The sequence below is a fragment of the Ambystoma mexicanum genome, chromosome 4q (genome assembly GCF_040938575.1).
Source record: "Ambystoma mexicanum isolate Mex_15411 chromosome 4q, UKY_AmexF1_1, whole genome shotgun sequence".
NCBI classification, from domain to species: Eukaryota; Metazoa; Chordata; class Amphibia; order Caudata; family Ambystomatidae; genus Ambystoma; species Ambystoma mexicanum.
Window position 1 is genome coordinate 122071205 of NC_090928.1, and position 27132 is coordinate 122098336.

Sequence of the window (27132 nt, forward strand, 5' to 3'; positions counted from 1 at the left end):
AGTGATACAGTATGTGGATGACTCATTAGTTTACAGTGTCACAGAGGAAGAGTTCAGGAAAGACACAGTGAAACTATTGATAGTATTGGCTGAAAAAGGGTACAAACTGGACAAGGAGAAACTGCAATGTTGTCAGCAAGAAGTATTGTGTCTAGGCCAGATAATATCAAAAGAAGGGAAAAAAGGTGGCACCTAAAAGGGCAGAAGCTATTACAAGAACGACAGCACAACAACTACAGCACATTTGTTCGGCCCCTCTTAGAGGGACTAAAAGATGCACAGACGGATAAAACTGAAAAAATATGGACAGGCGAGATGACAAATGCCCTTAATTTATAAAAAGGAGCAATAAGCACAGCTTGTGTGTTAGTGATCCCAGATTATAGTGAAGATGTGTTCCTGTTCTCCCATTCAAATGGAGTTGAGGGTGGCTGTTCTCACACAGAAAACCACAATGGGGCACACACAACTGGCATTTGACTGTGGGATCTTGGATCTCGTAATGAGAGGCCATTATCCATATGAGCAAGCATTGGCTGCAGCAGTTTTGTGATTGAGAAATAATCCAATATAATAATGGGCTGTTCAGAGACATTATATGTTGCACATGCCCTTTTTGACATTCTTGAAAAGCGAAAAGCACGTTAACCCCAGAGAAAGCATCTGGCTATGAAGTGATAATATCTAATCCATCGATCAAAATTGCCAGGTGCCGCATAGTGAATCCTGCAATATTTATAGCAGAAGCAGTGTTGGAGGGAGATAATGTGCATGATTGTACTACATACACTGATCATTATGAGGACGTGCCCCATGTCAAGGAGAATGCCCTAGGAGGGGGCATAATTCTCTTTATTGATGGTTCATTAATGATAGGTCAATGCTCTGGACAAACATAGTGGGATGGCAGTAGTAAAGTCAAAGGAGGACAGAGGTTTTGAGGTGGTGGAATGTACAAGATTGCCAGCACATTTTCTTCAGCGCAAGCGGCAGAACTGGTTTCTATGAATTTAGCGCTTGAAGCGCATCCGGATGAGGCGGTAACTGTGTATTCTGACTCCGCCTAGGTGATGACAACAGTACACTCAGCTCTGTCGCGCTAGAAGAGGTGGGGCTTCCAGGACGCAGATGGCTCACCGGTACAGCATGCACCCTTGTTACAGAGACAAATAGAAGCATTTGAAAGTACCTCAGCAGTCGCCGTAGTGAAAAGCACAGCGCATACGAGAGGCGTAGACATGATTTCCCATGCAAATGAAGCTGCAGAAGCCAAAAATGCAGCATATTTCCCTGAGATATTAGACATTACAACTGTCCCAAACAAATGCAGTGCACTTAACATGGTGATGAAAGAAAGTTTTAATACACTGCCATTGACACAGATTGTAAAGTTGCAGAGATGCATGCAACAAGAGCAGGAATTGGGGAACAAAAGGGGGTGTTCATTATTCCCTGCAGAGTTAATTTGGTGACAGGCTAGCACAAGGAAACCGGTTATGCCTGTTGAGTTACTTACAGTAGCGCTGGAACAATTACACTACCCAGCACATACCACAAGGGAGTGTCTTGCAGCAACTATTTTGGACTAGTTTGTCCCAAATCTGAACAAGCATGTTTTTAATTGTATTGTTAACTGTATAATATGTTAAAAATTCACTGCTGGTCATACATTAAGAACGGTGAGAGGAGCAATACCCCATCCCATTGGAACATTTCAGCATTTTCAGATCGATTATGTGGCTATGCTTCAAACTTGTAATGGCTACCAATATATGATACTGGTAGTATGCCTCCTTTCTTGCTGGATAGAAGCAGGTGCCTGCACACATCCAGATGTCATAACGGCTGCAAGATTCCACATACAAGAGGTATTTCCAAGATGGGGCGGGTGCGAAGTACTCCTTTTCAACAACGGACCCCATTTGGTAAATGAGGTGCTTTAAGACATCATAGCCCTATTGGGAATACGACACACATTTCATCTGCCTATCACCCCCAAACAAATGGAATTTGTGAGCGCCTAAACAGCCTTTGTAAGGAATGCATTGCCAAAATGAAAGATACTTTGTAAAATAAATTGGTTGCATTACCTGACCTTGGCTCTTTTTGCCTTACACAATCAGCCAAGCTCTGATCACCACCTAGCACCACACAAGCTGGTGGAGACAGGACGTAGAATCAATTACCCAATTGCTCCTCCTACACGTGCCCAAACAGATATTGAGAATTCAGCAACATTGCTTGGTAAAGAGGTACATGATTATTTGATGGCTACGACTAAATCTCTGCAATGTATCTCCAAACAGGTGCAGGCGCGACATGGGGGCTCAGCAAGAATCACTGAAGATTTAAATGAACAGTTTGACCCAGTTAGTTTATTACAGCCCCTCCCACTGTACACTGGAGACCTGGTCCTTTGTCTAAATTTGACTAGAAAGTGGCACAATATGAGGTTTGAAGGACCGCACACGGTCGAAATAGCAACATATTCAGTAGTAAAAATTAGGGGTAGGAGAGCTTGGTTACATCTTAGCAATAGTAAGAGGTATTGTGGTAAGGCCCCCCTGCCAGAAGATACAGAGCCACCAGAAGAATACGACGTGCAAAGACCCCAAACAAGAGCGATGACCAGAGCGAACCAGCAGCAAGAAGAACGAGACAAATAGAGACCGTGCATGATTTTTTCAGTCCCAAGAAGGATATCAAATGTTCCCCAGAAAGAATCTGCTTTTTCTGATCCTTTATTTCTTCTTGAATTTTTTAGGAGCTTTGAACATTTGCATGACAATTTTGCTGTTTAACCTGAAAACGCCAGTTTTAGAAAGGACTAGCCCCTTCTTTTTATATAGGTTTTTATCGGGAATACTTATTTATTTTCATTAAAAAAAGGGGGACGTGCCTTTTTGTTAAGTAATACCAAATATTTCTTCTTGTTGCCCAAGCAGGCTTACAGACAGATATTTGCAGGATTTAAATTTTGGCATTCTGTTGTTTTTATTGTATTTATTGTATTGCAATGAAGCAGGTGAACACTAATGAAATGGCAAGGCTTGTATTAAGTGACGATAATACAAGTAAAGCTCCTGAAAAAACAACAATTGGGATGTTACCTGGAATGTCCCTTGAAGTGAGCACACCAATTAAAAGAGTAAAAAGAAATGTGCAAAAGGACATGAATCACATGATGCAGTATTTTGATAATTCCCTCCATGTTTCAAACAACTTGTGCTATCGGCATGTGAGAAAGGTGGGAAGAAAAAGTCTGATGAGAGCTGTTTTGTTTGTTCCCTCATTCTATATGCCATAAGTGCCTCAGTAAACACACACAAAGAACATTGCTTAAAACATCTTGCACTATGTACCACAAGAGAGTAATTCCAGTGAAAACAGGCTACCATACAATGGGTAACTAAGGCAAATTCCCTTCGTGAGGATAGCTTCATTAAACAAATGCGCCTGATGATTGACGCAAAAATGCAACACAAGTTAATGAAATACATATTGTCCGTCCCGCAGAGCGGAGGAAGATAGAGGACCATAAATGATTGTGTCCCGACAAACAAGGTAAAGAAATACTTGATTGCTGAAATAGACCCTAGTTACATAAAGCAGGGGGAGTACTGACTGCAGAAGGATGGGTTGATGGACTGATAAGCCGTAAAGCACAAGCACTCATAACGGCACGAAAGGAGGTTGTGGAAAGTGCAATAGGGTATGCCTCAAAGAGTGGACCGAAGATTCCAAATTGCTTACCTGGGTAGAAGATGAAGCAGCACCAGTACCCATAATACCAATAAGAATTGCAACCCTGTATTTTAGAAGAACAAGTTACTTACCCCTGGTAACACTCTTTCGACTGGATGTTCCTCCCATGTATTTCTCATCTTTGATATTCAATATCTAGCTTCAGCTGCTTTGAAAAATTTGTTTAGGCAGAGGGTGCTGTGCATCAATGCAGTCGACTCGATGTCCCATCGAAGGCCTCCGTCTCGAGGATGATGTCATTGAAGGTATATATACCATGCGCAGTGCCGGTTGGCTTCAGTTCTGTTTTTTCTTTCAGTAGAACTACCCGCATAACCACGTGTTTGACCGAACTAAGCTTTGAAGGAGCGAAAGCTGTAAAAGCATGGGAAATTCTACTGTGGGGTAGGTTGGAGGGCGATGAAGAATAAGTGGGAGGAACATCCAGTTGCAAGAATGTTACCAGGGGTAAGTAACTTGTTCTTCAAATGGATTGTGTCCTCCCACGTATTCCTCATCTTTGATAGACTCCCAAAGCAGTGTTTGTTTTGGTGGAGGGAGTAAGAATTTTATCAATGGTTTCCATAAACCGAATGGAGGACAGCTTTTCCAAAGCTTCCATCCTGACTCAGGGAAGAATCAAGGCAGTAATGCTTTGTGAACGTGTGCATAGTAGACCACATAGCTGTTGCACAAATGTCAGAAGAGGTAGACATGCCCCTAGTGGAATGGACCCTCAAGAATTCTGGAGGATCTTTGCCTGCCAGCCTGTAGCATTCTGAAATTGCTAGAATGATCCATCTGGATAAGGTCTGCTTTGTCCAAGCCTGAGCCAGTTTATGACCTGTATAGCCTATAAAAAGCTCATCATCTAGACGAAGTCTGGGCAGTCTAGAAATGTAGACGCTTAGAGCTCTACGTGGATCTAATCTGTGCAAACTCTCTTCCTCCTTGCCATAATGAGGTGGAGGAGAGAAAGAGGGTAATACAATGTTTTGTCCTACTTGAAAATATGAAATGACCTTAGGCAAAAATGAAGGCTTAACCCTCAGGACAAGCTTGTCCTTGTGGAAAATTGTAAAGGGTGGTTTACATGAAAGTGCCAGCAAGGCACTCACTTTACAGGGTGAAGGTAGTGCTACCAACAAAATGGTCTTGAACGTTAGTAAGTTTAATGGGCATGAATGTGTAAAGGTTCAAAAGGCGCACACATAATAAATGATACACCAGATTAAGATCCCAAACTGGAACCTGGAAAGGAGATGGGGGGGACACATTGGTGAGTCCCTTCAGATATTGTGTCACCAAAGGGATCTAAAAATATGAACATTCTTCAGAAGAGCGCTTAAAGATGGATAGCACTGCCAAATATCCTTCAATTGTTCCAACCTGGAGACCCAGATAGGCTAGGAACAGTAGAAAAGATAACACCTCTGGTGTTTTGCATAGTAAAGGGTCTATATTCTTGTCCCTGCACCAGCTGCACAATTTGTTCCCACAGCAGCGGTACAAGGACTTTGTTGCTGGCCTTCTGGCCAAGAGAAAAATCACTATATCTTCCTTCTCAAGCTCTTCACTCATCCGCCTCCAACTCCCTCAGGGTCCGTCGCTTCTCCAAGCAACGAGTTGGTGGTAGATGTCTCTCCTCGGCAGGGGCCTCCCTCTGGAACAGCCTTCCTGCTTCGCTGAAACTTGAGGAGAACCATTTCCGGTTCCGGAAGCACCTCAAAACCTTCCTCTTTGCTTCCGCTTTCTCTCCCCCTCTCTCCTGCTGATTTCCTGGCTGAAACTGCACTGGCTACCTGGCCACCCTTTGTGACCTTGGGCCCAAGCCCCGCCATTTGGACACCTGCACTGCCTGCCTGGCAACCCCCGCACCTGGGGACTGCATTCCATATCCCTACAGTCCCCCACCAGCCTTATGTCTGCTCTTACCCTGCACTTGCCACCATCCGTCCATTATTTTTCTTATTTTTTCTACCATCCCATGTACTGCACTTTTCCCCTCTCCCTTCCCCCTCGCACTTTTCCCCTTCCCATGCACTTGCGCGATCCGAATGACACCTGGCCTAGTGAGATCGTTGTCTGTCTTCCCTCTGTTCCCCCTCCCCTGCCTCATCGTGCCTCGAAACACTTGTGTATAGGCACGTTATAAATGCCATATCATATCAAACATCATAACGTCATCCGGGAGGTCCCAATCCTTGTATCTCAGCCTCTCAGGAACCATGCGTAAAGGCTGAGAGTCTTCACCTCTGGCTGGAGAACCCGGCCCTCCTCTGGCGAGAGAAGGCCCTCTCTTTGTGGATGAAGTATAGGAGGGCAGATGGACATGTCCAGAAGGTCCGGGTACCACATCTTCCTGGCCCAATCCGGGGCAATTAGGATCATGAGTTTCCTGAACTTTCTCAACCTACTGATCATGTGAGGAATGACAGGGACTGGAGGAAATGCGTACAGGAGTGGAAACTCCCAGTCCACCATGCGTTTCCTAGAGCTGTACAGTTCGCACTTCCTCTTGACACTGTCGCGAACAGATCCACTTGAGGGGTTCCCCAAAGGGTGAAGATCTCTTGAAGGACTTCCTGAGTTAGTTCCCACTCATGGGAGACTGTACTCTGCCTGCTCATAGCGTCTGAGGCTGTGTTCTCCTCTCAGAGGAGTCAACTGCCGATACAGAGATTCCTTCTTGTATTGCCCAGAACCAGAGCTGCATTGTCTCTCTGCACAGTGGTAGTGACCCTACACCTCCTCTCTTGATGAGATAGTACATGGCCACTGTGTTGTCCGTCATTATCAGGACATTCTTTCCGCGAACAGAGGGCAGAAATGCCTTCAGCGCAAGTCCAATTGCTCTCAGCTCCAAAAGGTTGATGTGTAGTTTGGACTCCGATGGAGACCAACGATAGCGGATTGTCAGATCGTTGGCGTAGGCTCCCCACCCCGTGAGTGAGGCGTGCGTCACTACGGTTATCTCCGGTCATGGTTGCCAAAAAGGTTCTCTCTTCAGAATGTTGTCCTCGCAGGCCCACCACAGGAGATCCTGTGTGACCCTGCTTGGAACCTGAAGTAGGTCTGACATCTTACCCGAGAATTTAGACCATTGTGTTCTGAGAGCCCATTGAAGGGATCTCATTCTTAGGCAAGCCTCTGGGCACTAGAAAAATGCAGGATTCCATGAGGTCGGGCTACCTCAAAGTCGAAGGCCAGGAGATGCTGGGCACTCAAACTTGGAGACCATCTGCAGAATGTCTTGCGCACTCACATCGGGTGGCGAGCTGTTTCCCAAGGATGTATCCAGTACAACCCTGATGAACTGGAGCTTTTGAGAAGGTGTAATTTGGGACTTCTTGTAATTGAGGGAGAAGGCCAGTCTGTGAAGAGAGTGGCAGGAAACGTTGAGATGATTCAGGACAGTGCCCTGATCAGCCAATCGTCCATGTAGGGGTAGACGTGAATCCCCCCTCTCCTCAGACTCGCTGCTACCACCGCCATCAGTTTGGTGAGAACCATCAAGCAGAGGTCAGCCCGAATGGCAGAACTTGAAACTGACAATGAGAACTGCCAACAGCGAACCTAAGGTACTTTCTGTGCTTGAGATGGATTGGCACATGAAAATAAGCATCCTGAAGGTTTAATGCTGCCAGCCTGAAGGATCTGAGAAAGTGTGACCATCTTGAACTTGTCCTTCCTGAGGAACTTGTTCAAGTATCTCAAGTCCAAGATGGGTCTCAGTCCACCATCCTCTTGGGTATTAGGAAATATGGAGAGTACCATCCTTTGTTCCTCTCTGCTACAGGCACTGGTTCTATAGCACCTTTCTCTAGCAGGGTCAAAAACTGCTGCACAAGGAGCAGATCTGGAACCCTGAAAGAATGGCTGCCCGATGGATGGTTCTTAGGTCTTTGAATGAAGGGACAGCAGTAACCTTGGGCTATGGTTTTTAATGCCCAAGCATCCGTAGTAATGTCTCACCATTCTTTCAGATGCTGAGACAGTCTGCCTCCCACTGGAGTTTCGTGGCTCAAAACCTCAGAGAGGTTTTGAGGTGGCTGACACAGTGGCTGTTGGTAAGGATGCCCTGCTTGAGCGGGCTTTGCTCCTCTCCCTCGTTCACAAGGGAATCTTTTTTGGACTCTTTGACCAGTCATTCCTCTCGCTCTTCCAACTCAGGAGTAATAGCCAAAATATCTACCCCTCCAAGGCTTCCACTGGGGTCGAAAGGGCTGAGGCTGCCTAATAGCAGCACCTAAGGATTTGGCTGCTCACCTTGTGGTCTACAACTTCTCAAGGCTTTCATCAGCCTTGTTCCCAAAAAGGTCAGACCCGTCAAAAGGCATGTTAAGGAGTCCAGATTGCACATCTGGTGCAAATCCAGACTTCCTCAACCACGCAAATCTGCATATTACGGTGCTAGTTGCCATGGCTCTGCTGATGCTGTCAGCAGAATCCAGACCCGACTGAGACTCACACATGGCTTCCTTGCCGTCTCTAACAATAGCCAAGAAACCGTCTCTTTCCTCCCCTTCGGGAATATGCTCAGCCGCCATAGAAATACAGTCCCATAGAGTGAATGAAAACCTTGCCAACGCACATGTGGAGTTGGATGATTTAAGAGCCATGCTCCCCGCAGAAAATACTTTCCTTGCCCATGCATCTTTTCTTTTGTCATCCCTATCCAGAGGGATGGTTGGGTAAGCTGGATGTTTTGAGGTTGCAGTAGCTGCCTGCAACACCAGCCTTTCTGGGCTTGGGTGTTTTGACAAGTAGCCGGGGTCACTACTAAATGGGCGGTATTTTCTTGTCAAGTTCTAGTTTGCTGCCTGACTTGACTCCGGCCTCTCACAATTGGCAGACACCCTTTTTTATTGCACAATATAGAAACGTAAAATGTAATCCATTTGCAGACCCTTATCAAGGATGTCTGTTAGATCATCCTGCTCGAAGGGGAGGAAAGGTCTACTCCATCCCAAGTAATCAACAACCTTAGACATCAACTGTCTATATGATGCATGTGCATGTTAACCAGATTCAGGTTTAACAAATACTAGCTCTGGTGAAGTGTCCACTCCACTGGCTGTTTGTAAGTTGTCAAAGATCTTTTATCCTTGACTCCTCTGATATAAAACTATCAGGGACATTTAGTGTACCATATTGTAGCCCAAAAGGCGCAAAGTTATCTGATGGCTAATTATCCTCATAAATAGAGGTAAGTGATTTAAAATAATAATTTCTAGGTAAAGGAATATAAGTTTTATCTGGCATCAAAGGCTTCAAAAATGTTGAACTTGACGCTTGAGGAGTCGTCTATATTTTCAATGAAGTATTTTTTCACTTTGATTGCACCAAAGTTTTCGATGGCATCGATGATGTTGAATGCACCATTGGTGTCGATGGCGCAGCTGGCGTCAATAACCTTGACCTCTACTTATTCTTCGACTTGTGGCTCGAAGGATCCTTTCATGATTCCTCATTGCGTCAAGGCCTCGACGGCTCTCCATGTGGATTGGCTATCGTCCCGGGCTCGAGGGTGCGCAGGATTTGGCTTGAGCCCTTTCATCACCAGCTTTTTTAGAAGGCGCGGTAGGAGCATGGCTTTTTGGGGGGTTTTGTTTTTCAAATATTTTTAGCATTTCTAATCTGAATGCTTCCCATTTGGCAGGAGTAGAGGCCTTTGTGGGAAAGGATATAGCTCTTTCAGGAGAGGAGTCAGACAAAGAAGTTAAAGTGGGCAACCTACGGTGCCTCTTCTTCAACGACGATGAGGAGTGGTAGGAGCCACTCCTGGACTTGGACATTTTCCTTCTTCCTTCGAGGAGAGCCACCTCTCGCATCGTCCGAAGAAGGTTTCGATGGGGTAATCGATGGGTATTTCTTGGGGTTTCTACCTACCGCCAATTTCCCCTTTTGGTCCTTCAGAGCCTTTCCGGTCATTGATTGGCATTTCGAGCAGGCCGAGGTCTGGTGTTCCACACGAGAAACCAAAAGCATACTCGATGTGGATCGGTTATCGCCATCTTGGAACCACAGACTTGACACTTCATAAACCCGGTCTTCGGGGTAGTAGATGTCTGAGAAGAACAAGTTACATCTTACCTGTTAACGTTCTTTCGATGGGATGTTCCTCTGACGTATTCCTTATCTTGATAGATCATCTCCAGCTTGCTGGCCTCGGAAAAATGTTTTCAATAGAGGGCGCTGCGCGTCGATGTCCCTCGAGCCGATGTCCCTCGACAGCCTCCGTATCGGCGCCGACGTCATCATGCGTATAAATAGACTCGCGCAGCGTCCGTTGCTCAGTTCCGTTTTGACGTTAACAGTTGTTTTACATTAATTGGTTATTGACCCAGAAGGAGCGTAAACTGTAATCACAAGGGAAGTTTTACTGAGGGGATGGATGGGAGGGGCGATAAGGAATACGTCGGAGGAACATCCCAACGAAAGAACGTTACCAGTTAAGAAATAACTTATTCTTCGAAGGGATTGTGTCCTCCGACGTATTCCTTATCTTGATAGACTTCCATAGCAGTGGTGTGTAACTGGAGGTGGGAGTAAAATTGCCATGTTTCCCTTCAAGAATGAACAGAGTGCAACACAGCTTTGCCAAATCTAGTCTCTTGGTTAGAGGAGGAATCCAGGTTGTAAAATCTTGTAAAGGTATGTGCAGACGACCATGTGGCAGCCGCACATGTCTCGAATCGGTACCCCTCTTTGGAGGGCCGAAAAGGCTGCAATACCCATGGTTGAATAAGCCCTAAGATTTTGAGGAGGCTCTTTCCCTGCCAGTTTGTAACATTCCAGAATGGCCAAAATAATCCATCTGGAAATGGTCTGTTTTGTTATCGGTGTTCCCAATTTGTGCCCTGAGTAACCTACAAAAAATTGGTCTGCTTGCCTAATCCTAGCAAGTCTGCTGATGTAAAAGCTCAAAGCTCGCCTTGGGTCCAGCCTATGTAGCCTTTCTTCCTCTTTCCCCGGATGGGGGGGGGATAAAATGAGGGTAAGGTAATCTTCTGAGTGATGTGGAATTCAGAAACCACCTTTGGGAGGAAATTAGGCTTCACTTGTAGGACAACTTTGTCTTTATGAAAAATTGTATGAGGGGGTTTACAAGATAGAGCTTGTAATTCACTCACCCTCCTAGCAGATGTCAATGCCACTAATAAAACAGTTTTAAGGGTGAGAAACCTTAGCGAACAAGAGTGGAGTGGTTCAAAAGGAGTACCCATCAGGAAATTTAAGACTAAATTTAAGTCCCATAAGGGAACTAGGAATGGTCTTGGAGGATAGACATTGGTTAATCCCTTCCGAAATTGTATTACTAAAGGTAACTTGAAATACGATGGTTCCTCTGCAGTGCGCTTGAAGATCGATAGCGCTGTGAGATAGCCCTTGATAGTGCCAACCTGAAGGCCCGAATTTGCCAAATAGAGTAGAAAAGATAACACCGTCGGTGTACCACATGAAAAGGGGTTGATATTCTTTTCTCTACACCAGCTGCAAAATTTGTTCCAAAGGCAGCGGTATAAAGTCTTTGTTGCTGGCCTTCTTGCCGAAAGCAACACCTCCATGACGTCATCTGGGAGGTCCCAATCCTTGTATCTCAACCTTTCAGATACCCAAGCGTGAAGGTTGAGGGTTCTGATGTCTGGATGGAGAACCTGACCTCCCTTCTGCGAGAGAAGATTCTCCTTGAGTGGAAGACGAATTGGAGGGCAGATGGACATGTCCAGAAGGTCCGGGAACCACGTTCTCCTGGCCCAGTCCGGGGCAATTAGGATCATGGCTTTCCAGAACCTTCTCAACCTCCTGATCATTTGAGGAATGACAGGGACTGGAGGAAACGCGTACAGAAGTAAAAACTCCCAGGCCACTACGAACGCATCTGTCAGGAATCTGAGGAAAGGCACAGGTCGGCGCTTCTTGCTTTGCAAGAGGCGATAAACTACATTTCCCATGAGGCGTTGGGAAGTGTGTAGTTCACCTATCGCGCGCTACAACAGCTGCTCATTAGCAGCAACTGTTAAGACTCGCCGCCGCCCGTGCCTCAGTGCAGGTAATTAATGATTCTCAGCACGGGCGGCGGCAGTTTAGGAGCAGGCATGCGGAAATTCTCAGACGCCGAAGGACTGATGGAGCTTCCCCGGGCCGCGACAGTGACGAACAGCTGAATAAACACGGGCCGCGGCGGTGAAGCGGGCTCCCAAAAGCTTCGGGCATCGCTCTTCAGGGTCCGGATGTCCTTGTGAGGCATCCGGAACCATCAGTTAAGTGTTTTTGACCCCAGTGTTGCTATATGCTTACTTTATATGATTACTTTGTTTATTAATTGATTACTTCAACGCGGCAGTGAGTGTGTGATGTAACATGCCCTAAAATACATGCCATGCATTAGACACGCCATGTGGAGAAAACATGCTATATATAGATATAGAGACTATTCAAAGCACACGTATGGGTCCACACAGTACAAGGGCATGTTCTTGTGTGTCTTTTTTCCTAAATCATTGTTTGTGGCTTCATTGTGCCCGACGGGCCATGTGTCTCGTGTCTTCATAAAAAGGGACACCCCTTTGTTTGTGCCATTTAGCTTGTAAGCCAATCTATGTGTGTTCAAGTCCTACGTTATGTTCAAGCCCTATGTTATGTTCAAAGTCCATGTTCTAGGTTATCCGCTTATGTTCTGTGAGGTGCAAAGTGGAGTTTAGAGAGCTCCTATGGTTTGTATGTAGCAAGGTCATTACAGGTATATGAGGTCAGGCTAGGTGTTCAGGAAATAGAGGTACAGGTTCAGGATATCGCTGTATTGTATGTATTTGCTTGTGTATGTTCCCCTCCTTTCCTTCGTCACTCCATCCCCTTTTCCCTAACTCCATCTTCCCCCCATTGGCTGCCACGTGGCTTCCTGTGATATCAGTTCTCAGGCGCCCGTGCCAACCACGGTGGGAGGGGTCAATCTATTTGGCTTCTGTGGTTCGGAAGAGGGGATTGAGACCCCTATTCCCTTATAAGTTTGACAGCGTCCCCTAGAGCTCCTCTCGGGGGAAATTCCCTTGAACAAAACTGATCGCACTTCCTGTTGATGCTGGTGGCAAACAGATCCACTTGAGGGGTTCCCCAAAGGGTGAAGATCTGTTGAAGGACTTCCTGAGCTAGTTCCCACTCGTGGGAGACTGTACTCTGCCTGCTCAGAGCGTCCGCTGTCAAGTTTTTCTCTCCGGCTAAGTGAACTGCCGATAGAGAGATTCCTTCTTGGATTGCCCAAAACCAGAGCTACATCGCCTCTCTGCATAGAGGCAGTGATCCTACGACTCCTCTTTTGTTGAGGTAGTGTATGGCCACTGTGTTGTCCGTCATTATCAGGACATTTTTCCCCTGTACAGATGGCAGAAAAGCCTTCAGCACTAGTCTGATTGCTCTCAGCTCTAACAGGTTGATATGTAATCTGGACTCCGATGGAGACAAACGACCGCTGATGGTCAACTCGTTGGCATGGGCACCCCACCCCGTGAGTGAGGCATCTGTGACTACTGTTATCTCTGGCCATGGTTGCCAAAACAGTTCTCCTTTCAAGATGTTCTCCTGGCAGGCCCACCACTGAAGGTCTCGAGCCACCTTGTCCTGAACCTGAAGGAGATCTGTCATTCTCCCTGAGAATTGCGACCACTGTGTTCTTAGTGCCCACTGAAGAGATATCATTCTCAGGCGAGCCCCTGGCACAAGGAAGATGCAGGATGCCATGAGGCCTAGAAACCTCAAAAAGTCGAAGGCTGGGAGACGTTGGGCATTTTGAAACTTGGTGACCATCTGCAGAATATCTTGAGCGCTCACCTCTGGTGGCGAGGCTTTTCCCAGGGAAGTGTCCAGGACCGCTCCAATGAACTGGAGTCTCTATAATGGCATCATCTGTGACTTCTTTAAATTGAGGGAGAAGCCCAGTTTGTGAAGGAAGTGGCAGACATAATCTAGCTGGATCTGAGCTTTTTCTGGAGATACAGCTCTAATCAGCCAATCGTCCAGGTAGGGGTAGACGTGAATCCCTTCCCTCCTTAGACTTGCAGCCACTACCGACATTAGCTTGGTGAAGACCCTCGGGGCGGAGGTCAGCCCAAATGGCAGAACTCGAAATTGATAATGATAGCCGCCAATTGCGAACCTCAGGTATTTCCTGTGTTTGAGATGGATTGTCACATGGAAATAAGCATCCTGAAGGTCCAGAGATACCAGCCAGTCCTGGAGCTGGAGGGCCTGAAGGATCTGAGAGAGAGTTACCATCTTGAACTTGTCCTTCCTGAGGAACTTGTTCAATTCTCGGTCTCAGTCCTCCGTCCTTCTTCGGTATTAGGAAGTAGGGGGGAGTACCTGCCCTTGTTCCTCTCCGCTACAGGTACCGGTTCTAAGGCACCTTTCTCCAGCAGGTCTACAATTTCCTGCAAGAGGAGCGGATCTGGAACTTTCCGAGAGCTGTTCCCCGGTGGATGACTCTGAGGAATGCGTTAAAACGGCAGGCAGTAACCTTGGGCAACTGTCTCCAATGCCCAAGCATCTGACGTAATAGCCTGCCATTCCGTCAGATGTTGAGTTAGCCTGCCCCCTACTGGTGTCTTGTGAGGAGAGTCCTCAGAGTAATTTAGAGGCGGCTGATGCAGGTGCCGAGGGTAAAGAGGCACCTGCTGCTGCTGCGGCTTTTGTATGTTTACCCCGTCCACCTTGGGTGAATCTTTTTTGACCTCTTTGAACCAACTGTCCTCTGCCTTTTCCGAATGCGGAATAAAAGCGAAAGGACTTACCTCTCCTAGAGGTTCCTGAGGGGCGATATGGCGTTTGACGGATTGCAGCTCCCAGGGATTTTGCTGCTGCTTTGGATGCCTGTAACTTTTTTCTTACCAAACAAAGAAGAGCCGTCAAAGGGCATATTTAAAAGTCTGGCTTGTACATCTGAAGCAAACCCAGACTTTCGCAACCATGCAAATCTGCGGGTTGTAGTACTTGCCGCCATGGCCCTACTGATGCTGTCAGCAGAATCAATGCCAGTTTGAAGGGATTCGCACATTGCGTCTTTACCATCCTTAATGATGTTTAGAAACGCTTCCCTTTCTTCTCCCTCTGGGAGGCAGTCAGCCGCTGATGAAGCACACTCCCAAAGTGTATGGCTGAACCTTGCGAGCGTACAAGTAGCGTTAATAGATTGTTAATAGTGGAACAGTAGGGTATGCCGATCTACTGCCTGATGCAGTTGATGCTTGGACAACCAGACTCTCTGGAGTTGGATGTTTAGACAAAACTTCAGGGTCAGTAGTAGATACCCTATATTTGGCTGATAACGTTTTGTTAACCGCCGGGATAACCTCAGGAGTTTCCCAGTTAGCCAATATCTTTCTTTGTAATGCAGCGTGAAATGGAACCACAGGATCCTCCTGTGGGCCTTTAACTAAAATGTCTGTAAAGTCATCCTGTTGGAATGCAGGTGAAGGTGTAGACCAACCCATGAATTCTATAATTCTTGCCATTAAAATTCTGTAAGGGGTCTGAGCATGTTCCCCTGGGTCTGGTTTGGCAAATTCTATTTCTGGGGATGTATCGAACCCACTTGCCTCATGTAAGGATTCTCGAAGATCCTTTAACCTATTTTCCTCAGAGGTAAATTCCTCTGGTTCAGGTGTTGCGATCTCTGCGACCCAAAGGGTCTTTCTTGATCCGAATCCTCCCCTTCCTCATAAATTGAAGACAAAGGCCTGAAATGATCAGACCTTGCAAATGGCTTAAATCCCATTTCCAGAGCAGAATGGGCTACATTTGTCATAATTGGTTGAGAAAACGTCGACGTCGTCGACGCGGACGTTAAAGGCTTCGAAAACACTGAAAAAGGCATTGAGAAGATTGGAAGAGGCCTCGAAGAACTCAAGAGGATCGGAATCCTACTCGAGGTTATCGATGACCTCAAAGTCGTGTTAGAGGCCCTGGGTATGACCACTGGCTGTGAGGTAGTGACGGCCGTGGGTTTGTTCTTTTTCGGCGTCGGCGTCGAAGACGGCATCGATTCGATCGACCTATGCATCGATGAGCCCTTCGATATTGGCGTTGATGATGCAGATTTATGCGTCGAAGGGACTTTCGACAATGGCGTCGATGGCACAGTGCCTTTGCTCGAGGGTTTGTGAGGCTCTCGAGTAGTTTCTTTCGCTGGGTGCAACGACTTTTCGGCTCTTTCGCCCAGGGTATCACCCTTAGCTGTCTTCGAGGGGGTCGAGGCCGCTTTCTCGAAGACGCTAAGCATCCTTTACGGAATTCCTCGCACTCAGCCTGAGAGCTATGTTTTGTGGGGCAGGTGACTCTTTCCGGAGAAACAGAAGAAGAAGACGAGGAAGGGGATCTTCGACGTCTCTTACTTGAATGCTTGGATCTCGAAGAGTGGTGGGAACTGCTTCGAGACCTAGAACGAGAATGTTTCCTGTGTCGGCGAGGAGACGAATGTCTCGACTCTGCCGAGGAAACTTTCAAAGGAGTTTTAACTGTCTTACCTCTCTCAAGCTTCCCCTTACGCTCCTTCAAGGCTTTCGCCGTCATGGACATGCAGTCCTCGCACTCCGAACATTGGTGCTCCGATCCCAGGCACCACAAACAGAACCTGTAAGGATCTGTTAATGACATTTTCTTTCCACAGTCTCGACATTTTTTGAAGCCGGACCGTGGAGTCGTCGGTTCAGATGAGGAAGCCATCGAGTAAGAGTTGGTATTCTCGAGGAATAATGAAGAATATATTTTCTGACTAACGAACTGAGCAACGCGATTCCGAGGCCCACAAAGCGCGGAAAAACGGAACTGAGCAACGGACGCTGCGCGAGTCTATTTATACATATGATGACGTCGGTGCCGATACGGAGGCTGTCGAGGGACATCGGCTCGAGGGACGTCGACACGCAGCGCCCTCTACTGAAAACGTTTTCTGAGGCCAGCAAGCTGGAGATGATCTATCAAGATAAGGAATACGTCGGAGGACACAATCCCTTCGAAGTAGACATTTTCACATTTGCGAATGAAACTATTGAAGCGCGTCGTAGTGCTCGAAGTGTAAGCTTACTCAGAAAAACAGAACTGAAGCCAACGGGCGCTGCGCGTGCTATATATACTTTTGATGACATCATCCTCGAGACAGAGGCCCTCTAGAGACATCGAGTCGACTGCATCGATGCACAGTGCCCTCTGCTGAAAAAAAAAAATCAAAAGCAGCGGAAGCTGGATATTGACTATCAAAGATGAGGAATACGTCCTTAGAGACACTTACAGCCTTAGACAGGGATACCATAGAGAAGGACATTAAACGTGAGGAAGTGTTATTGGCGATAGCGAACCTCCCATTCGGTAAGTCGCCGGGCACAGACGGGTTCCCAGCTTCCTTTTACAAGCGGTTTAGGGCAATCCTGGCTCCTAGATTGGTGGCCCTCTTCAACTCTTTCGCAGTTACGGGTAAAACTACAGATTCCATTGAAGAGGCGACGATCGTCCTCTTCCCCAAAGCAGGGAAAGACCCCACTAACTGTGGATCTTACCACCCTATTGTGCTCATTTACACAGACCCTAAGATTTATACGAAGATCCTTGCAAATAGGGTGGCACAGCTCATGTCGACACTGATCCACCCGGATGAGACCGGGTTTATTAAGGGTCGCCAAACTCACGATAATCTCAGGAGAATTTGCCATCTGTTAGAAAAGGTTGCGAAGAAGAGACCCGGCACTGTTGGTCACACTGGATACAGAGAAGGCATTCGACCGGGTCGAATGGTCCTTTCTCTTCAATACACTCCACATTATGGGGTTCGGCACTAAATTTATAGCGATGGTGATACGGGCTAACTATGCGCACCCTACGACACAGCTTTTAGTGAATGGTCATCTTTCGCTCCAGTTTTACTCCACAGGGGTATGAGGCCGGGCTGCACCCCCATCCCTCCCTTACTCTATGTGCTGCATTTAGAGCCACTGCTCTTGCGGCTCCGAAGCTTAGAAGCAATCAAGGGAATTTCTTTTGGGGGGGTGGGTTCATAAGCTGATAGCATATGCGGATGACATGCTGCTCACTGTTACCGAGCCGGCTTCCTCCCTCCCCACCACGCTGCGGGAACTGGAGGGGTTTGGCAGAGTAGCTGGCCTGAAAATCAACATCATGAAGTCAGAAATATTGACTTTATCGGTCAAACGGGCAGAAATGATGGCGGCCAAAGAGGTGACACACTCAAGTGGGTCCCCAACGGTATTCGTATATTGGGCGTGGTACTCAAGCGCACTCTAAGGGAACTCTACAAAGCTAACTTCCATCCGCTGACTGCCCAGATACGGGCGCAGCTTCAGACGTGGTCCCCACTATCAGTGTTGTGGTTAGGGAGAATCAACACAATCAAAATGGTCTTTCTACCACGAATCCTCTACCTATTCCAGGCTCTCCCAATTCAAATTCCGACAGCCTTCGTTTGGACTCTACATAAACTGATTTCCAATTACATTTGGGCGAACAAAACACCCCGAATTGCACTGAAAACCCTAATGTTCCCCCAAGTAGAGGGGGAGTAGGCCTCCCGAATTTCCTGAAATATTACTGCGTAGCACAAATAAGGGTTATTAAAGATTGGTTTGGGGATAACGCGAATATGAGATGGGTGCAGATGGAGAGTGCGTTAGTAGGACCCTGCATGGGAGAAAATCTCTGGCTGCCAAGAGCAGACTGACCACGCAATAGCCATTACAGTGACATAACTAAAGTAGTGGAGAACTTATGGGATCAAGCCGTGCGGCTACACCACATCACGACAATCCCATCCCCCTTCACACCACTATTCGATAACCCACAGCTCTCACCTGGCCTGAACCCTCAGGCATTCCCCCACTGGAGAGCGGCAGGGTGTACACAATTAAGGGATATGTTCCAGGGGGAGGAAATCAAATCGTTTGGCAAATGCAAAGACTACTTGGGGTTACAAGAGTCCAAACGCTTTCCTCACTACCAAGTCTGACACTGGATTATGGGCCCACATAATCGAGCGAAGGCGATCAGGCCCCTTACACCGTTCGAGAAATTCTGAATAGCAAGCCCTGGGGACAAACATTTAATCTCACAGATATACAGGTTTCTTATAGAGGCCCGCCCACCAAAAAAGCTGTCATTCCAGATTACATGGGGGGAACACATTAGATTGCACGATTACAGAGGAGAGCTGGCATGACACCCCAGGGAGGCTATATAGATTGAACCCCGCTATACAGGATCGATGCTGGAGGAGGTGTGGGGCAGAGGGGGGGGGGCTGGCTATATGTGTGGTGGACATGCCCGGTCCTACAGGCCTTCTGGGAGGAAGTTAACAAGATTATATGTGACATGTTTGACCTGAAAGCAGATCGGGACAAAGGGAAAATCCTCTTGGGAATAGTGGGCCCGGACATTAGAGTGTGCCCAAAACATAAAAGGAAATCCTTTTATATCCTCTACATGTTAGCATAGTTAGTTGTTGCCAGTAAGTGGAAGTCATCAGATCCCCCATTGCTGTCGAACTGGCTTAATAAGCTGTGGAACTTCGTCACCTTAGAATAGGTCACTTACACCATACAAGGGGAACAAGCCAGGTTTTCGTTGGAATGGGCTGCAATATTCGACATTTTTCAGGGGGACTACTTGGAACAGTACGGCCCGCACAAGTTGCGTCTAATAGGCATTTCATAACTCATCCGAAGGTGCACTGTGGAACTTTGTGTGTGCCAAGAGTGGGGAGGGGGTGAAGGGTAATTGGAGGGGGCGGTTGATGGGAATCGGAAACAATTGTTATTTGCCTGTATCTGTACCCTTATGCATATAAAAACCCAATAAACAAAGTTAAAAAAAATGTAACTTTTTCAATGAATAATTATGGCATTGCTACTGTAAAACACTGCATTGTCTCCACTACGTGTTTTTCATTAAAGTTTAGCTTAGTGTATCTAAATCTCCAACTATATTTAATTTTGTTGGGGAAGATGCATCCTATTGACAAGCTGACACATTTGAAAAAGAACATGATCCCTTGGCCAAATTCATTTGATGGTAAACCTAGTTCTGTGACCTGCTGGTTGCATATATCTGTGCAACTGGTGCTCCACCCATAAACTCACCCCAAACTGTGATATTCTACCTTATCACCCTGTTGCTTTATACCAGCTACCCTGAATGGGTTCATAATAACTTTTTACAGTGCTGTGTCCATGAATTTCTCAATGCTTTTGAAATAAAACATGTTTATGGTTTTGCAATAGCAAGATTTAGCACTATATAAACAGATACAAAATAGGACACCAAGGTTACACTCCATGTTTCCAGGTTGCAAGTTAACCAGCAAATTGTTCACTAGTCTACAATTATCCATTTATCGGAGGTACTGTACTTTTCGCTGTATGTTGTGATGTTTTAAGAGTCTTAGAACAAACACACATCCTTCTAATATTATTCTTTTCACTGCCGCTGCGTTTGTTCAGTCTGTTCAACAGTGCAAATAGATGTAAACCATTAATTCCCTTTTTTTTTAAAAAATACATTTTATACATTTGCTTGCTCAAGAAAAGGCAGTTCTAGGATATTTTCTTATAATCACATTATGCGAGTAGCTCCTTATACTTCTCTGTGTGTTCAATGAAGTAAAGATTCTCCAATGAGATCAGTAGAAAGTAAACCATGATGGTCATCTAGTGCTAAAGCGTCTCCATACTTTATGAGATAAGTGTGTATTGTGTAAAGATGGTGCCCCCTCTGTCAAAATATAAATAAGTTTCACTCCAATTGGCTCAAGCTACCCTCTTCCTACACCAGAAAGTATTAAAACTGTAACTTTTGAAAATAGTTACAGCTTTGTTAACTTTTGTACCCAAATAACTGTGTGGCAGTAGTGACACTTCCAACATTCAATAATCAAAAGGAAGACTCCTACTTTTGGCAGCCATTAAGTGCGTCTCTGGCACAATTTTAATGCATCCTGCTTCTGCCAAACGAGAAGCGATCAACCAATGTTCTGTGTTCGCTCCTAATGCTGCCAGCAGAAATCAGCTAGAATAATGCAGCAGACTATATCAGTTAAGAGAAACAAGCAGTACTCTACAATCAGAGCGATGAATACTTTTCTCGCCAACATCACCTGCATTTCCTTTTCTGACTAGTTAAGAGAGAAATTCTCACCTAGTTACAAAAGTGTTGCTTAATTGACACTCTATTGACATTTTGGATCTATGTATATCATGTCTACTGATAAAACTATTGGTAGCCATCCTTGTAGATACTTGGGGTAAAGAGACATAACGCTGGAAGACAATGCCCTCATGAATGTCATTCATGCACCGTAAAGCACAGTTTCAAGCTGGATGGATAGATCACACATGTCCTCCCTATTCCAAACACCTCCTACACTGATTGACCATATCACTTGTACTTACCCATGTGCTCTTCTTCGGGCTGTGTTTGCTCCTGAAAATTCATTTCATCCTGAGGGTTTCGACTTAGTGTAAACACAGATGTGATGACTGGATCTGCTGCTATCGGGTGAAACACAGAAGAACAATCATTTGACACAGTAAGACAACTAAACACTTCCAAGAAACAAATTGAAACACTGGCCTACAATTAGATTAGAAACTCAAGAACATGCAGCTATAAAACAAGACAATATATTTCTTCTTGACCTTTATCTGTTTAGCTCCCATGTAATTTGTAACATTTGTTTATGAATCCCTGTATATGAATGCAGGCCTACAAAAACAACCCCAACCACATGCAAGAATTAAGGAAAACCAGAGTTCATCATTACAACAAAAGAAATCTAAACTGAAGCTCTCCAGTCATGTTCTTGTATCTTTTTGTTTTCCCTGTCTGATAACCTGAATTTTTTATTTTCCTTGACAAGCTCTAATGTCTAAAGCTGGATGCAGATACATTTCTTGGTGTGCACTCCCAGATACTTTAGGACCAAGAAGACTGGGCTCACACGATGCACTATGTTTTATCCAGTCAAGAGTAAATGCTGTGAAATGCCCAGATGGTTGGTGTAAATTACTATCATTTTGAGATATTACAATAAAACTATAGCACAGGCTGTACTTATAGGGCACCATTTCTAACACAAAGTAGTTAGGCCTCACACGCAGACATTATCTTATGTGAGTGACATACATTGCCATGCATGGCACTGCTCAACCACCTCGGATTTCCTGAGTCAGGGTGCAGCAGGACCAGGTCATCCAGTGTGCCTGGGATGTCTGGACATTTTGGTGAATCTACACACTGATTGTGCTGTGAAATGCCCCATCCTACCACACTGAGGTAGCACTACTTTCACAGTTCCTCGACATGATAGCCTAGTTTTATCCTTGCTTTTCTGGCATAGCCTTTGACACCTGGACCCAGTGATTTACAAGGGTACCATAAAGAAGAGGACCACAAGAGACAAGGCATTCCATAACCATATGGAAGCTGAGGAACGCAAGTGCTTTTCCCACCACTGATGCCCACTTTAGCCTAGTTTAGCATCATGACCATGTGCTGCTGTGTTAATGAGCCCAAGGTCACAAAGGCCTGAGCCCAAAGCTAACCCAATATTATGGTTTAACCACCAACTGTTTCTTGGAGTTTGGTGGTGGTCCTGTGGTTGCGTGTACACCCTGTTAATCCAAATGAGTTTCTAGAACTATGGTGCCACTGCAGTTGGCCCTAACTAACTGTTACAAGTCCTTGAACACATATCTAGTCACTTGGGTATTTCATAAAAGGAGCATTGCCTTTTGTTCACATAAATATCATATATGAATTCTAAAGAGATACTATATTTAAAAGTTAATTTGGTATAGCTAAAAAGACATAGTGTTTTTATGTTCGAACTTGTTCAAAACTTGCTTTTTAAATACTCTTTAAGTAACACTTGCCCAATTTGGAGGCTTCTTTTAAGTTAGATTTCTGTTAAGGGTTGTTTTGTCTTGTTTTTTTCTTTTTTTTTTTTACGTACGATTTCTTTTTATCTATGTCTGATCTCTTTGTCAAAAATGTGCTAATTGTGAAAGGTTTGTAATCAACCAAACACACTTAATACAAAATGTATATATATTTAAACCATACCTTTGGGTGGACAAAAGTAATAACTTGTTACCCTGAATGTAAAACCACTCCACACTCTGGAGACGTTGGCCAAGATCAGTAGTGTACAAGCTGAAGCCCTCCAGTTGTTACAGACTACATCAACATGCCTCAAAAAGCCACTCCTAAGATCCAAACTTGTCTGACCATTGCAGACACCTACACAAATGCTTCCTCCAGACAAACTATCACTGACTTTCGTTTTGCTGTTCATTCAAATAAACTATGGACCCCCCCCCTATATGGTCCCTGTTCTCTCCACTTTCTCCTCTTCACCTATTACTGGCAGCACTAGATGGTAAGTGCTCTTGGCTCACTTCGTAAATTCCCAATGCATCATTAATGTCCATCACAATGGCACCATCATGGCCCAGGGCTCTCATCCCAACCTTCCCCTTCTGGACAGGCGCCTTCCTTCCCTTTTTAACTTCCCTCCCTCCCTTCGCCTTCCAACCCTCCTTTCCTCATCCCCCATCCCCCATCCCCTCCCCTCCAGGGGATGCACTGCACCACTCTCTCCCCCACCCCCCACTTAAAAAGCTTTCAACACGGCTCACCAGCTACACTTAGCTACCTTCAACTCTGGCTTGCCATTAAACACTCATCTGACGTCTGTCTCCTCCTTGAAGATCTTGACGTCCTCGCCTTTAATTAGACATGGTTCAAGGCCAGCTCTGTCACTGCTTTTAACACTCTTCTTTCTGAGGGCTACAAGATCATATCAGACCCCAGACCCGCTCGATGTGGTGGTGGAGTGGCTGTGATCTTCTCTGAGTGGACTCCTGCCTTCCATCATCCCACTCAATCCTGCTCTTCCCTTGAAAGCCTAGTCTGTAGGCTGTCTGTCTCCCCTTCTTTCTCGGTTACTCTCGCTACCATCTACAGACTACCTGGCACTTCATCCTTTTTCCTCTCGGAATGGGCTGACCTCGCCTCTTCTCTACTTGCCTATTCCCCAAACTTATCTTCCTCAGGGACTTCAATATCCATCTCGATTCCCCTGATGTAGCCACCACTCCCGGGACCTTTGCAACTCTCTCTTCCTCGCTATCCTTCCCTCCGGCCCAACCCACTCTGCAGGGCACACCTTGGATGCCCTCATCTCGACAGGCATCTCTCTTTCCAACCCCATCACTACCTCTCTATCCTGGTCTGACCCCTCTCCCCTCTCCTTTACCTTCCCTGTCTCGAGTCTCCCTCCCCTGAATTGCCAGTCTCCTTCTCCATCATGCGACCGATAAAGCGTGTGTCAGTTGCTGCCTTTGCTTCCTCCTTCATCTCTCCCCCTTCACCTTCTTTGGACTCGGTACCAACTAACTTCCATCTCTCTATCACTAACACCCTGGACATCCTTGCCCCTGCCATGAGGATCCACATGAAGCCTGCCACCAAATGCATCTCGTGGCATGACTCTGATTTAGCCGCTTAAAAAGAAAACTGAAAAGCAGAAGTGGCACACATCTTGCTCATCCCCTAACAAACTGGCCTGCCGCTTACTACAAAGGCAATACCGTTTCTCCCTCTGCTAAAAAAAGAAGAGTTCATGTCCAAGCTTGCATCTCTGGAGCCACAAACAACACGACTAAACTCTTCAAAATCTGCAAGGAACTTGCCAATCCTTCCGCAATCTCCTCTTCTCCTCACTCCCTCCCATGCCTTATGCTACGCATTGGCCTGCCAGTTTTCCTCCAAAGCTCTTGACATCCTGTCCTCTGTCATCTGCTCCCTCCTCCTACCCCCTTACGTACTCCACCTCCTCTCCATGCTCTCCTCCCTCTCTCCCATTGCACCAGATGAGATCTCTAGAACCGTCCGCTCTATGAAAGTCTCTCGCTAAACAGGTGCTACCTTGCACCTCCAGAACCATCAAGGACATTCTCGCCCCTGCCTTAGCTGACCTCTGCAACCACTCTTTTGCCACATGCTCTTTCCCTCAACTTTTCAAGCACTCCCTTGTGCACCCTCTCCTAAGAAAGTTGTCTACTGACCCCTCTTGACTGGCTAACTATCGTCCTATCTCTATCACCCCTTTCTTGGGCAAACTCATGGAGAAGCTGGTCATCCCCCATTTGACCTCCACACTGAAATGGCTGGCTGCCAGAGGCACTGAAACCGCTCTCGTGAACACCCAAGAAGACCTACTCTCTAAACTGGACCCTAACTCTCCATCTGTGCTGATCCTCCTCGAGCTCTCCGCCGCCTTTGACAATGTCAACCACTTCATCCTCATTAACCGTCTCTGTGATACCCTCGGCATCACAGACAGGGAACTGGCGTGGCTTGCCTCTTTCCTCTCTAACAGACCCAGCCAAGTTCAAATGTGTCTTTTTCTGTCCTCCACCTCACTCTCTACTTGTGGATCCTTCCGGGCTCTAGCCTATCGCCATGGCTCTTCAACATCTACCTGGCCCCTTTGGCCCATCAGATCTCTACCTACTCCCCTCACTTCCAGTGTCACAGAGATGACACAAAAACTCTCTTTCCAGCTGCCTTCCCCTACTTTCTGCCTGCCTTATACCCGACTGCCTGAATGCTATTGAGGCATGGTGCTCTGCCAATGTTCTCTGCCTCAATGTCAGCAAAACTGATATCTTCTCATTGGGACGCCTGCTCCCAGGTTCCCCCTCACTCTCTGGCCAGACTCCTAGGGTCCCCTCCCCTCAACCATTTGTGAGGCAAAAAACCTTGGGATCATCTTTGACTCCTCCCTCTCCTTCTCTCCACACATCACAGACCTTGCCAAGAAGTCCAGTTTTCAGCTCCATCTCCTCAGGGGCATTCAACCTTTCCTCAGAAGGTCAATGTCTGCAGAGCACTGCTTCTCTCTAAGCTTGACTACTGCAACAGCCTCTTCCTCAACCTTCCTCTTTCCTCTCTTCGCACCCTCCAACTAATCCAGAATAGGGCTGCAAGACTTATCCATGGCCTCAAGCCCAGGGACCGCATCTCTCCAGCACTAAAGTCTCTACACTGGCTCCCGGTGACTGAAGGGATCAAATTCAAATCCCTCTGCATCATCCACAAGGCTGTCTGGGGCCTGGAACCCTCTCTACATCTAGCTTTCCACCCCTAAATACCAGCCAGCAAGAACTCGCCCGTTCTCTGGCCCAAACTCTCTGCAGGTCAAACATTTCTCCAAGCAGCGAGTTGGAGGTAGATCCCTCTCCTCAACTGGCACCTCCCTCTGGAACAGCCTCCCTCTTCCCATCAGACTTGAACCGGATCTTCTTAAGTTCCAGAAACTTCTGAAGACCTTCCTTTTCTCCTCAGCCTTCCATCCTATTCTCCCTTGCTAAACTCTCGACCTGGCGCTAAGACTGGAGCCTGGTCCCTTCTGAGTCATATAGGGACCAGACCCCCCTCCCCAAACCCCCTCTAGTCCCTCCCAGCACCCTTCACCAGCACTTGCCCTTGGACCCACTTTCCCAGACTATCCCTACCCAGTCCTCCTACCCACTGCCCTTGCCTCTCCTTCCCCCTTGTTCACCTTTCTCTTGCCACATCGGCCTGTACAGCACTTGCCCCTTCCCCCCTCCTTTGCACTTCTCCCTCTACGCCCACCCCCTTGCACATATCTCCTTAAGCACTTGCATAGTAGGATTGTGACAAGGCCAATATATCTGTCTCTTTGTTTTCGTGTTGCTGTTTTTTTTCCCTCATGATAGCCCATGCTCCACCCCCATCCTTTCTAGTCTTGTGGCGCCTAGAAACATTTGTGTATAGGCACCACACAAATGTCCAATAAATAAAATCCCATGATTCCCTCACCACTGAATGGCTAGGACTGATCGGAGTTGTAGGCCAAAACATCTGGAGGGCCTTATCTTGCCCACCACTGGCCTAGATTGTTTGACCACAGATGAGCAAAGGAGTGGTTAGGGATCAATTCCTCTCTATTCAGGAACAGTTCTCATCCTCTATCAAAGACCCTGGATAAAGTTTTTGAAAATACCCTAGGAATGTACATTATCCTATTCCAGCTTGCAGTGGCAAACAATGTTTCACAAGTAAAGCTCTATGCGATCTGTTCTTTCAAAACTTGGCTGACCATCTGAACTAAACATCCAATGGCCCCGGTCAACCCAATTCTTAGAGCTTTTATACTTCATGCATGTCAAAGTCCATCCCAATATCCAAATAAAAATAAGCATCATAAAAGGGAGCATGGTAATTCTGAAACCTAGTAATTAGCAACACTACTAATTGCAATAGCAAAAGAAATTAGAGAAGGTAATTGCCAATGGAAAAAGA

General features: G+C 46.3%; 1 protein-coding gene across 7 annotated transcripts in view; it reads right to left on the minus strand.

Moving 5' to 3' along the window:
• Positions 1-27132, minus strand: part of LOC138467533 (zinc finger protein 583-like) — a 667149-nt gene that overhangs the window by 327947 nt on the left and 312070 nt on the right. For 6 of the 7 annotated variants that reach the window (XM_069607643.1, XM_069607642.1, XM_069607638.1 and 3 more), the window contains exon 5: positions 21192-21290. In XM_069607643.1, the coding sequence (XP_069463744.1) occupies positions 21192-21290 (99 nt within the window). The remainder of the gene's footprint in view (positions 1-21191; positions 21291-27132) is intronic. The other variant, XM_069607639.1, reaches the window with a different exon arrangement.